General features: G+C 34.9%; 2 protein-coding genes across 2 annotated transcripts; both read right to left on the bottom strand.

Moving 5' to 3' along the window:
• On the bottom strand, positions 963-1,746 carry LOC18598390. The gene is made up of 2 exons (XM_018121305.1): positions 1,195-1,746; positions 963-1,121 (listed from the first exon to the last, which is right to left on the bottom strand). Exons 1-2 carry the CDS (start codon positions 1,688-1,690, stop codon positions 1,078-1,080), a joined length of 540 nt encoding a protein of 179 aa, XP_017976794.1. The 5' UTR covers positions 1,691-1,746; the 3' UTR covers positions 963-1,077.
• Positions 3,625-8,767, bottom strand: LOC18598391 (exocyst complex component EXO70A1). The gene is made up of 11 exons (XM_007027892.2): positions 8,457-8,767; positions 8,195-8,290; positions 7,571-7,776; positions 7,234-7,476; positions 6,433-6,571; positions 6,141-6,353; positions 5,375-5,580; positions 4,734-4,931; positions 4,555-4,654; positions 4,232-4,485; positions 3,625-4,118 (listed from the first exon to the last, which is right to left on the bottom strand). Exons 1-11 carry the CDS (start codon positions 8,613-8,615, stop codon positions 4,001-4,003), a joined length of 1,932 nt encoding a protein of 643 aa, XP_007027954.2. The 5' UTR covers positions 8,616-8,767; the 3' UTR covers positions 3,625-4,000.

A 13,202-nucleotide genomic window follows, 5' to 3' on the forward strand; every position in this document is an offset into this window, starting at 1 on the left:
ACATCCACTTTCTAGAATTTGGTGACTGAATATTTGAATCACATACATGCATGTTTATTCAAAGATTTTATTGTGCAAAAGCTCTAGTCCTTTGACTTGTCCCATTCCCGTATCTACTCACGAAGCCTTTGTGACTCACATGTTAACTTCCCATATTTTTTTTGCAGATCAGTGATAGCTTTCCCATTAGTAGCCAGTGTCATAGAGACGTGATCCGTTCTTCTTCTTTTGGTCGATGATCTAGCAAACGCTTGCAACCTAGAGATTGTGTCATGTTTCGCTAACAAGTCATTTTTTTAGTTATGTTTATGTTATGGATGATGAATATATGTTATGGATTTGAAGCCTTTTAGGGCACTGTGCATATTTACTGAATTATGTTTATCATGGCCAAAGGCCCAATTAAGCACTGAGGTGCAAGTACCTGTTTAAAAAAATGATTTCAAAAGTTTGTTTGAAATACTTTAATATATACATTTGAGCATTCCCACACTTTATGAGGCAGCATTCCATAATGGTGTGAAGGCACAACAAATAGTATGGTTCATGAAATGAATGTTTAATGCTTTGCATGGTTGTACAATTTATATATGAATACAAGAGGCTTTCTTAGGTCTAACAAGCTATACCTATCTAAATTCATGCACCAGTCACGAACCTCCAAAAACAAGTTGTGACATATAGCTAAATGGAGATCATTGCAGAAGACCTGGTCGCAGGGCATAGTAGAATGAAGAAGCGAGGTCACGTGTTTTACATGTGCTTCCTTAAAATGGTCAAATGTATAGCCAATAGTGTAGCACATGTGGTATTTATTTAATCAATAACTTTTTACTATTTGTAAATATAAGTTAGTTTTGTTAATATTTAACTAACTTGAAATAGAGTATAAATACTCTTTTTTGTATTCATTTCCATTTAGTGAAATACTTGAAGTTTTCTACGATGACTCATCTCCTCTCAAATCCTCCCCGAATTCTCACAAGATATATCAATTAATACATGTAACATGTTAAAAGAAGGAAATCTGTCATTAGTTTCTTAACGGGAATAAGCAGATCTTAGGAGGATCAAAGGTCACCCCGCCATCTCCTGTACCAGCCACAAGCTCAACATCAACCCTGGGACAATTAGGCTTCAACTCATAATCCCAACCCAATATACCTGTTCGATAAAAAACCTTCAACTTCATACCTATGTGAAAGCTCATTTCTCCCTTTATTTCATCTTTCCTTATCCCCTCCAACACCCTGTCATCAATGAAGGGCTGCTCCTCTCCACATTGAGTGCTGTTGAACTTCATTTGGGCAAGTCTTTGCTTTTTTGGCCCCAGGTGCATGGCCTTCATAACAGCACATGAAATAGGATTACTGTAATTGTAATACAATGAACTTCCAAAGCCGTCAATGGCCAACTCTAATACGCTGTTCTGATTCGCGAATAGTAGCGTTGCATCCCAGCTTGCCGCGGTTAAGAAGTTGGATGCGTTAAGACCTGATACCGATAGAGAATGAATTTTGAGTATCAAAGGCTGCTGCTGTGGTTGCGGAGCATATTTTGATGCCATGCTGATTCCTACTATTAGGATGGTCATTCCAGTCACTGTGCCAAGTACTGTGAGAGCCAACTGTAAGATGCTTGAACAGTCCTTTGGCTCCCCAGAGGCCATATTTTTTTGTGCAGGAGACATTAACAAACATGAACAAGACTACACAACTTTACTTTCCTCCAGGCGCTCCTCTTTCAATCCCCAGCCCTGTTCATCCGAAGTTTAGACCAAAAATCAATGATTTCCCTTAAATTTTACTCGAAAAAAGTGTCACTAAACCACAAGGTTATTGGTACTTTCAAGCAAATAGTAATATGCAAAACAAGGAACTGATGATTACTACACGTAAAAATGGTTCAACACCTATCCAAACGCATCTTCTAGTTGCTGTGCGCCTCTTGGCTGCGATTAACTCTAGCAATATATTTCATAACTACTGTGGCTAATCCTATTTGAACAACGCAAACTGGATTGGAGATTAGGCCTACTTCATGTGTAAGGATTCTGGCCTAGCATTTAACATGGTGAAAACTGAAAAGTCAACATCATTGATCAACAAAAGGGGAATTAATACTATATCCCAACAGGACTTATTGCTACTTAATTTGTCAGGTAAACAATTTGACATGAAAACCCGAACCAATATTCACTCAGGGTGAACATTGAGTGATGTTTCACAGAAAGAACAAAAAGAAGGAAAATTAAACGAGAAAATGAAAAGTATTTTTTCTTGTCATGTAGTGTAGATGGCCTCAAAAAAAAAAAAGTGTCTCTCGCCATTAAAAAAGGAACTGAGGGTCGTCAAAAGGAAGAGGAAGGAGACAAGGGCATGCCAGAAAAAGGAATTCTGAGAAGAATTACTTACAAATAAAGAGGAACAAGTCATATATATATATACCTTGGTAGTTATCACAGTTTTACAGGAATCTTAATCCGAAAGTCCCTTGTTTATATCTGATGCTGGCTTTTCCTGTTAAAGCAAGAAGTGGAAATGGATTACTAAGGAGTTTCGAAGTGATTGGATGATTTAGAAATATACATTTATGTATAGATGGGGAGAAATAAGAGTGGGAAAGGTACGTAGGCGCAGCCATTAGCGGTTTTAGTGTCTCTTGAGCAAAGCAGTTTTTAAGAAACGTTGCAACATTTGGCAAAAGACACTTGTAATTGGCCTTTTTGCAACTTTGTAATCTTGTTCAAGTGATGGAACATCAAAATCCAAAGGATACGCTTCTAGATTTTTAGGACAGAGCGGCACCGCCCGATTTAAGTGATTCATTTGATTACTCCAACTAATACAGTTTTATTTGGATATATTTTTACGTTTTCCTCTTCTTTTTTTTTTTTAATTTGTCTTTATTTATTAATTATTTATTTTCTTTCTTTTTTTTTATAAAATAAAAATAAAAATATCCAACAAATGAAACTTAAATTTTTGCATTTGAAGGTTATATTATTTGTACACTGTAACTACTCTACTTTGTCCTAATTCATTTGGTGAGAATTTCGAAAATAATGCCGGATTAAAGTCATTTTTTAACAACTGATCTCATTTTCATTTTCCACCTTTTCAAGCTTGTTTTATTTGAAATTATTTTTAACTCAGACCTAGAGCTTAATTCATTAATTTAACTTGAAACTCACTTTATTAATTGGATTAAACACACAATTCTAGAATGGAGTTGGTTGGTTAAATAACTAACTGGGTTTGTTTTGTATATATCTATCGGTTTTAATCCACTTGGGCCATTTAGACTTTTGGGCTGTTTGGATTTTGAAGCCCAAAACAAATTTCAACTATTCAATATATGGTTCTTTCGGTAAATATATATATATATATATATATATTTGGTGAAATAATCAAACTACGTTGATCAATACCTTCATTGGTTGAAAAATATTTTTAAAAATAAAAAGTTAAAAAAATTAAAAAAAAATAATTATGAAAATAAAAAATTAAAAAAAAAACAGAATTTTAAAAATTATTTAAAAACCAAAATTTTAACAGAAATCAGAAGTTTCCTGATAACTTGGATGGAAACTGATGATGCCATAGCACTAACTAATCAAGGACATTAATTAATGTATGTATATTTTTATTCAGGGTTTAGGCTTTATTTCTGAGCAACAAGAACTATGTTAAGTGTTACATTACACTAATTGCAATTCTCGTTACTGCCCCTTCGATCTGGATAACGAAATCAGACACTCTGACCCTCTCCTCTTTTGCCCTCTCCCTTGCTCTCTCTAACTCTCACTCTCTTTCCCCCTTTTTCTCCATCGCTACCCTTGTCAACGAGAACGGATTACCATGAAGAACAAAGCAAGCCTTGCAGAGAAGAATACAGAAACCATGGCCCATCATTGTACAATGAATAGTTGAAGAATACTAGATTTCATCCGTATTTAAATTTCTGAACAACAAAGAATACAGATTATTCTCACAACCATCTATCGCTTTTGTTCGTTCCATGTCTTACCCTCGAAGAATTCACTCAGCATTCGCTCAAGGTCCTCTGGCCTGTATCTAATGTACTTTCCAGGGTTTTTTCCATTCTCGATCATAGGCCTGTTGATTGGGGAAAGCAAAACAAAACAAAGAAACAGTTGTTTTAGATGAGCGGGACCAAAAGAATCAGGACAAAGAGAAGAAGATGAGGCCAAAAGTATGAGAGAACATGCCCAAAACGTTTAATGAAAGATCTATAGGCGGGCAAGAGAACTTCAGCAACAGCCAGCCTCAAGGACTCTCGTAATTCACTGTCTGGAACTGTCCACTGAGATTGCCTTATGTGAAGCTCCTCAAACTGGACATTGAAAGTCTTGAACCTGTCTTTCACCATTGCTCTCGAAACTCCACTGCCAGTGTCACCTCCCAATATACTACCACCACCACCTGATGTAGCAGCCCCCTGAATGGTGAGACACTGAAGGATCTGCAGAACGAGCAGAGCCACTTAGCATGTTATTTTAGTCATACTGCTCGGTAAGGCAGGAAATAGAACCTTTGCCCAAGAAATCCTTTTATACTGATTTGCATGCTGCTGAACAATTCGTCTGTGAATTTGAACCCAATCATCTCCCAACAAATCCTTGGCTTCTGACCTGTACATAAAAATTAAACACGCACACAAGTGTGTAATGTGAATCATCACCAACAAAACAAGCTAAATATAAAACACACCTTCGCACTGATCTCACTACGTAGTGAATATTGTTCATAAGAAATAGTTGTGTGAGTGCAGGGTCCTTATATTGCTTGGATTTCCCATCGAGGTTAGTCTGTAGAGCTTGCATAATCCTTGTAGTTACATTAGTCAATTGAGCATCAGCATCACCATCATCAAACTCTTGAAAAAGTTGCTTCAGTGTTGATTGGTAGCTACACAAGTCAACAACCACATTCAGATGTATAATGATCAAATAGATTCTTTTTTTTTTTTTTGTGATTGAGAGGGGCTATAATCACTTGGCCATTTCCAACACATGCCAAGAGCGGCTTCAACAGAAGCAGATTTATGAAGAAGAACGAAAAATGAAAAGAAAGGAAGAGAAAGAAAGCAGAGGCAATTGCAGGACATAGAAGGTAATCGCTGACACATAGTGAATTCAAGATCACAAACAAGTTGGTATGGTTCTCAATATATGATGCTAGAATATTCCACATTAAACATAGCAAGCATGACTTATGCAATCAGTAAATCAAAGTGATTGACCATCCAAAAATTGCTTGTAGCAGACAATTTGAAATGACATGATATAGCAAGGATAAAAACATACCAACTAAAAACTAGTAGTAGATAAAAGCAGAAAATTACAACTTACTCAAATAGAAACTTCACATAATTTATCACATAGCTAGTCAGAGGATGGACAGTTCCGTCAAGAACAGCAGTTTTGGTGGCATCTTTCTCAACTGCTTCCACAAAATCACCAAAGGTTTCTTGTGCTGTCTGAGCTAGCCGCTTTGTCAAACTCTGAGCAGATTCCCGCATTTCAATGCAAGATTTACTTCCAAACAAATACTCAATCTGCTCACATGCCCCCAGAGAGAAAGAGAGAGAGAGAAGGGAAGAAGAAAAAAGTGTCGGCTTAGAAAGTCATGTAAATCAATTTGCATTTGCCCCTATAATGCATGTTGTAATGTCATCATAGCACATAGCTACTTGAGCCAATTACACCAATGCTAGTTAATAACTACGAAAATGTTTTGTTTTTCTCGATGATTTTATGTCATTTTAATGCATATTGATCCTAGCCTTTAATTACATAACTGCAAGTTCAACACAAAGTAAAATATTTAGTTTTCTGCCCTTATTTTAAATCATTTTAATACACATGTGATCCAACCCTTGTTCAAACTCATGATTAATTGATACCAACCCAATATAATTTACAACACCTATGAAAGGGAACTCATGATTGAATGGATTAACAACAAAATAGAAAATGTTATCATCAGAGTGTGCTTTTCATGCATCTAAGGAAAAACAAACTCAAGATGTCTCAGATGAACGAATCAACTAATACTTTTGCAAATAATTTTTTTCATCATAATGTATGGATATGCTACAAGAAAAATTAGTAATACCTCTGACTGTAGTTCTCTCATTATCTCATACATATCCAAAAGAACAAATAACTTCTCAGGTGATCTCTTGCTTTTGGCAATAGCCTCTCCAAAGCTAAGAAGTACGGCTACACTGTTTGCAGTGACTTCAGCAAAACATTGATCCCTAAGAGAATCAATGCCATCAAGTATTTGTTCACAGATTTTCTTTTCCCCAGCGAAGAGCAGTTTAACCTGCGTCAAGCATTATCATAAGGTTGGAAAAAAGAAGTCAAACACAATCAATGAAGCAGAATTTCACATGCATCCTTACAGCAATACGCATGTAATGTATCCAATTCCCAATCTTAGCCTCCAAAACCTCCCACTGCATTTTCTGGATATCATCTTTACTAAGCCTCTCTACACCTAATTTCCTGAGGCTCTGTTCCAAGACTGAAGCACGAGTATCCCTAGAATTTAGAAATATCATATGATTGGCATCAGTTATTCAAGATTCTAAAGCACCAAAACTGAAATCCAAACAACAATCAATGTCTTTTTCAACCAAAAAAAATAATCTGTCTGCACAGAAATCTAATAAGTAATGAATGTCAAAAGATATTTATCCTGCCAAGTTCTGCACTGAACTTCTGCATAAATTTGTGCAAAGTTAAACAGGTGGAGATATCTGTTATTCAGATGTTCTGAAAAATCCCAACATCAGTGATTGAAACAGATCCCTAAGCCTACCCATTCTATCTTTGAGATCTGCACCAAATGACCAGAAAAGTTTGAGTTATCCTGAGCAACAAAAAGCTATCTTTCACACTGCATTGCTTTGCTGATGTAACATTACTTAGCTACTTTCCAGAATCAGAAAGTCCCAAGACAATATTTGATACACAAATCTGAGATTTTACACTCTGCCTACTTCAAGACTGTGCTTTTTCACTACTTGTATTGAGCATAAATATGAAAAGCAATGCAATGAAAATTTAATAATATAATTCTTCAGATATTCCTCATTGCACATATGAATTCCAAAACCAAACACTAATGAAGTAGAAAAGCTATAATTACTAAGAAGAGAACAATAAACATCTTAGTATCAGACTATGGAAATAGGTATCACCTGTAGATCCTGAACAGCTGTTGCTGGTGGCCAGCTTGAACCATTTGTTGGGCTAAGTCATGCAGCAAAGGTAGAACCCTGGGCGGAATAAGAGTCGGAGGTGTGTAAACAGCATTTTCTAAGTTCTTTTGGTTCTCAGAATGATTCTTGCTGCCAAGTTCACCTTGCTTGCCAGGTGATGTTGCTGATGGTCGTAGGGAATTTGGTAGGCCATCAAAAAGGCGATCAGGTTCCACCGGCTTACTGAAATTCACTCAACATGTAAGATTCTAAACATTTCCCGTTCTAAAACAGTCATCCAGCATATCAGCTTCATGCACAAAATTCTAAAACCAACCTGTAATTTGTTAATAACGTTCTGAACTCATCTTCTAATTTCGAGATAGCTTTTGCGAGTAAGTTATTGGCGTGGTTAAGTATACCATCACTACTCTTATAACTTTTGTTGTTGCTGAAAAACTGAACAATGCTTCTCAGCTGATCAATTGCTTCTAGATAGCTCTCAAGGTCTTCGTGTGGCCCTCTCAGAATCTTTGCTTCTGCCTATATTATATATATATATATATTAGTGGAAACATAAAAATTATATTTCGAAATCATGTGGTATTTATGAGAGGACAGTAACAAAATTTCCCTTTTCAAAAGAATCTCAGGTTATGTTTCGCAGTGGAAAAAAAACTACAAAATTAGAGATCACATTTTTAAATTTTAAACTTTCTCTTCTAGCTGCTCTCCGCGATCTAATGAAAATTTTGACTAATAAGTAGAAGTCATAAACAATCCTACTTTACCAAATAAAATATTATCTCTGTCAGAAGCTCCAAATGGTTCGAATAAACAAATACTAATTAGGCTTATTTTATGATCAAATACATTGAAAACAGAGCTGCTACTAATAGGAAACTCTGCTACAAATTAATTGAAGAACTGTAAATGAGCGAAAAACAGAGAATAGAAAAACCTTGCGCGTGAGATCAAATTGCTCCAAAATAATTTCAGCTGCTTTCAACGTCTTATCTATATTCTCATGCGCTCTCCTGATCGAATGCGTTCGTATCTACGCAAAACCAAGAAAGAACAAAAGGAAAAGCAAAATTCAGAACCAAACCCTAACAATTCTCTCAGTTCAAACAAGAAGGATGTCTCATTTCCTCAATCAAAGAAAAAAAGAAAAGAAAGAAACGAGAGATTCAACGTCATTGACAAAAATGAAGAGAAGAGACCTGAGTAGGACGCATGGCGGTCTCGAGAGCGGAGAGTCGGTGATCGAAGGAACCGAGAATGGAGACCATGCTTTCGGTTATGGTTTGGCTCTTCTGCAACGAGTCTCTGACAAGCGCTGCTCTCTCCCGTAATACCTCCATTGCCTGCGGCACCCCCATTTTTTTCCTCTCACGATGGCCAGGGAGAAACGCTTTTTGGTGTGGCGTGATTTGAGACGTAAGCTTCAATTTGATTTGAGTGGGAGTTGCATTGTTGCCTTTTTTCGGTTTCTCTGTCTCTCGTCGAGTTCCACGACAAAATATGAAGTAGTTATGAAGGAAAGAAAGACGGGTCAGGTGTTGGGGTCGGGGCCCCTTTTTAAGTTTTTGTTTTTATTCTTTTCTTTTCCTTTTTTTTTTTTGATATTTTTTGCCACATCAGCATAATTTTGCCCAGGAACGGTTAGCGTTTTGTGCTGAGGAAGCCAAAAGAGCAATGGTTAGTGTGTTGTTGGTGATGACCATGATGAAGCTAATTAATTTACTGCTATTAAGATTTTTGAGGCGTTTGGACGTGGTTGTTGAGAAATATTTTAAGATTGTTTTTCACAAGCAAGAACCTTCTTTGTTTTATTTTTTTTATTTCTTTTCATTAACACTCTTTACAATTTTTTTTTTCCATTTCTTCAATGGTATGTGTTAAAATAGTTTTTTAAATTATTAAGAATACCAACTTTTTTATATAAATTCTTTAAATTTAAATAATTTAATTAAAAACACTTGCATAAAAGTTATAAAACTTTTAAATTTGACAATATGAGAATTTTAAACATAAATCTGTTTATGAAATTTATAAATATTATCTTTGACGTGAAATGATAATCCCACCAAAAATATAATCAACTTTCAAGTTATTTTTTTAACACTGATTGAAACATATCCTTTACAATAACAGTTATGTTATTATAGTAATTCATAAACATGGGATCAATTTTTTTGGGGGTTTTTTTGTTGCACTTAGGGTTGAGTAAATGATTACTTCGGTTGGTTTGGTGTGCCATAACTGAGAACTAAATGGATCAAAATTTTTTAGAAAACTAATTGAACTGACCGAACTTAAGGATAAAACTGAAGACCAAATTTGTTCCATCGGTTCAATTATAAATCAAAAGATTCAAAATTGTCACTTTTATCTTTTGTAAATTACAACTTTGAAATTTATAAATTTTATCCATAATTATAAAATATACAAATAATCTAAACATAAATAAATTAAAACAAACTAATGTTAGTCCCAATAAAGTGTTAGAGGGTGGGTGAATAACACTTTAAAAAATTTGAAGGAAACTCTTAAGATTTAAATGGATTTTGAAAAAGAGAGATTAAAACTTGTAAAGGTAGAAAATCATCAAATAAAAAGAAGGTAAAGAGAAGTGGACAAAATATAAATATTTATAGTGATTCAGTTCTTTTGACCTACATCTATTACCTTGATCTTCCCCAATCAAGGATTTTCAACCCAACGTCACTAAATTAGTGGAATTGACAGCTTCCACCAAGCTTTTACAAGATAAGCTCCTAACCCAAACTCAAAACCCTTACAAGATTTCTCAAGCCCTTAGAGTGTCTCTAACACTCTAAGTAAATATGAAATAGAACAAAGATGAAGTACAATTTATCATCTAGTTGATTTAAGATGTTCAAAGTTAAGCTCAAACAATTTCTTAAAGGATAGGACTGAAATACAAGTGTTAAAAGAAGGTTTTTGATCTTATAAGCTCAAAATCACTTTGGATATCTTCTCTCAATCATTTTTGACTGTTAAAAAGGCTTTAAATACTTGAAAGATCACATTTAATCGTTGGAGATAGAAACTAGCCGTTACAAACAATTTCTAGTTATTATTTTGTCCTTTGGTACTTAAATTCAAATGTGCAGACAGTGTTTTATTAACTGGTTAAAAGCAAGCTTTAATTGATTAAGCTTTCTTTGACTTGCACTGTCTAACAGCTCCTTTTATTGTGTTAATCGTGTGAGATCTTGACCTTCATAAACTCGTAGATAGAAGTACACGCAATATCTCTGATTAGGGGTAATTTCGTCATTTCCTTAGTAAGCCCCTAAAAGTAAGTTTTAAACAATATTATGGCGTAAATAGGGCTAAGGCATAAATGGATTATTAAATAAGGGTAAAATGACAAAGAAAATCAAAATGGTGATGATTTTCACGATAGGGGCAAAATGGTCATTTTTCACCTTAGGTCAAAATTTTTAGGTTTTCATGAACCCGAGCATTTCTAGACCATTATGGACCTTGTCCCAGTGTCAAAAGAGTAAAAGATTTCATAAAAGATTAGAGGAGAATAAGCTAATTTGTGGAAAGACATTTTGGTAATTTAAGTGGAGTGGATAAGCTTGGGCTATAAATATCTCTTTCTTCTAGCAACTTCTACATTCTCCAACAGCTTTTCTTCTTCTTCTTCTTCTTCTTCTTCTTCTTCTTCTTTTTCACATTGCTTTCCAACCTCCATGAAAGCTTGATATAAAGCTCTATAACCTCCCTCAAAATAGCTCCACTTTTCATGCTTTTGGTGCACTCTTTCATAAACCCTTGTGCTCTTCCATTCTCTCACTTTAAAACCCTTGAAAAATCTTGTTTCCATACTCTCTCTCACTAGTTAGGTGTTTTAGAGAGAGAAAGAGGAAGCTTTACAATAGTTTGGAGAATTGTTGGAAAGAATTTCAAAGCTACAAAGCTATTAAGTTGAGTAGTAAATTAGAGTTGAAAATTTAGTGTTGAGAATGACTAGAGATTTGACTTGTGAATACTTTGTAGTTGAGATTGTTAATTCACTTTGGAGTGATAGGATAGTGAAAATGGATAGCCATTTAATGGCAAATGGAAGCTAGCTAAGAAAAAGTTTTTAGAATTCATAAGTATGTGGCTTGACTTAATGGTGATACTAATGTGATAATAGGTTCCAACGAAGCCCCATCGCCCCATGTGGACAATTAGAGAAGTTAGAGTCGACTAAAGGATTCAACAAATACTGGTGAGTGAACTTGCATTTCAAAATAGTTTTGGGAATATAAATGACTTATTCAATCTCTTTTTAAAAAATGGGTTCCTTGGGAACAAGCCTTTGATAAATTGTCTTTATGTGTGACATGTGGTTGTTATAGATTGTTGTATTACTACATTATGTTGATATATATATATATATATATATATATATATATATAAATAATGTTGTGTAATGGTATTAACCTGGCTATGTGCTAGTAGGAGTGTGCATAAGCCGATACTGACCAGGCTATGTGCGAGTGGGAGTATGCATAAGTCGATGCATATGAGCTGATGATGATGGGAGGGTGTGTACGATGATTGATATATATATATATATATACATATATTGTATATGGTTGTAATGAAATGCATATGAATTTGGCATGTTGAACTTTGGAAACCTTTATGTGTTTTATGTTGATTTTGTCATTTCAGCAGAATGGCTTTTTCTTGAAAGGAAGGAAATTTTTTTCTCACTACTCTGTTTCTCGCTGCAGCCAGAATGAATCTCGTTGCAGCGAGAAGCTCTCGGGTTAGAGGGGTAAAGCTGCAGTCGAAAATCTCGCTGCAGTGAGAAACTTTCTATTTTGTGACCAAAATTTTCGCTACAGCGAGATTGAATCTCGCTGCAGCAAAAAAACTTTCTATTTTTCGCCTCATTTGATTCGGTTGCTAACTTATTTTCCATTTCTTTGATACCATAATTGAGCATGGACTTCCAACATTAAGGAATAAATGAATTAAGTTTAAAATAAAGAGGTTTAGTGAGAAACCCTCGACAAGTTAAGAAACCCTCGGCTAGTTGATAATTTAAGTCAAGTGTCGCTGTAGCAAAAATTCATTCTCGCTGGAGCGAGGACCCGTCGTTTATTTGATCTGATTTGCATGAATGCTATTAAAGTTTTCACTCTCCAAATCCTTTGTTGAGCATGGACCCTTTTCATAAAGTGATTTACTCATGAGGGGTTTTAATAAGAACTAAAACAAATTGCATTGTTCTGAAAAATGAATGCATCATGATTTTGTTAAACATTCTTTAATGTTTTCTTGTTCACTCACTGTGTTTATACTCACCATTTTTGTCACGACCTGGAACCTCCCTCGGGCCCATGACAACCACCGCGACGCCCTAATTGACACTTATTACCCGAAATGCCTCAGAATCCTGCAAGGCTTACATATCAGTTTCTTGCCTTTTCTGTGAGCAATCGTTTTTAAACATTCCATTTTAAACAATTTCCAGTAGTTTCCTGCTCAAGTAAATCAAAAGACAAAAATATTTTAAAAGGATTTATAGATAAATATCACTATTCAAAATATTAATTAAGTATAGCATTTTTTATATAAAATAATATTTATAGAAACACATGTAAGAAATCTTTTGTAACGTATTAGTAAAATAAATTCACACATACAAAAATTTACAAAGTTATAATGTACAATAATGGTTACAATGACAAGTGGCCCAAAATACACCCAGTGTTGGTGCTAGAAACCTACTGTTTGTGTGGTAGAGATGTCAACTAGAATCCTCAACAAAATAAGGTATCTACAAGCTACCACAGCCTTGAAATGTTTGGAAATGAGGTGGGTGAGATTTTGCAATCCCAATGAGTAAACAGACATTATCATAAATATCTAAAGGCGAGTAACAGGGAGGCAAGTTTAAACAACAAATCACAAACCATTTCATAATGTTT

Source organism: Theobroma cacao, chromosome 5 (genome assembly GCF_000208745.1).
Source record: "Theobroma cacao cultivar B97-61/B2 chromosome 5, Criollo_cocoa_genome_V2, whole genome shotgun sequence".
Lineage (NCBI taxonomy): Eukaryota > Viridiplantae > Streptophyta > Magnoliopsida > Malvales > Malvaceae > Theobroma > Theobroma cacao.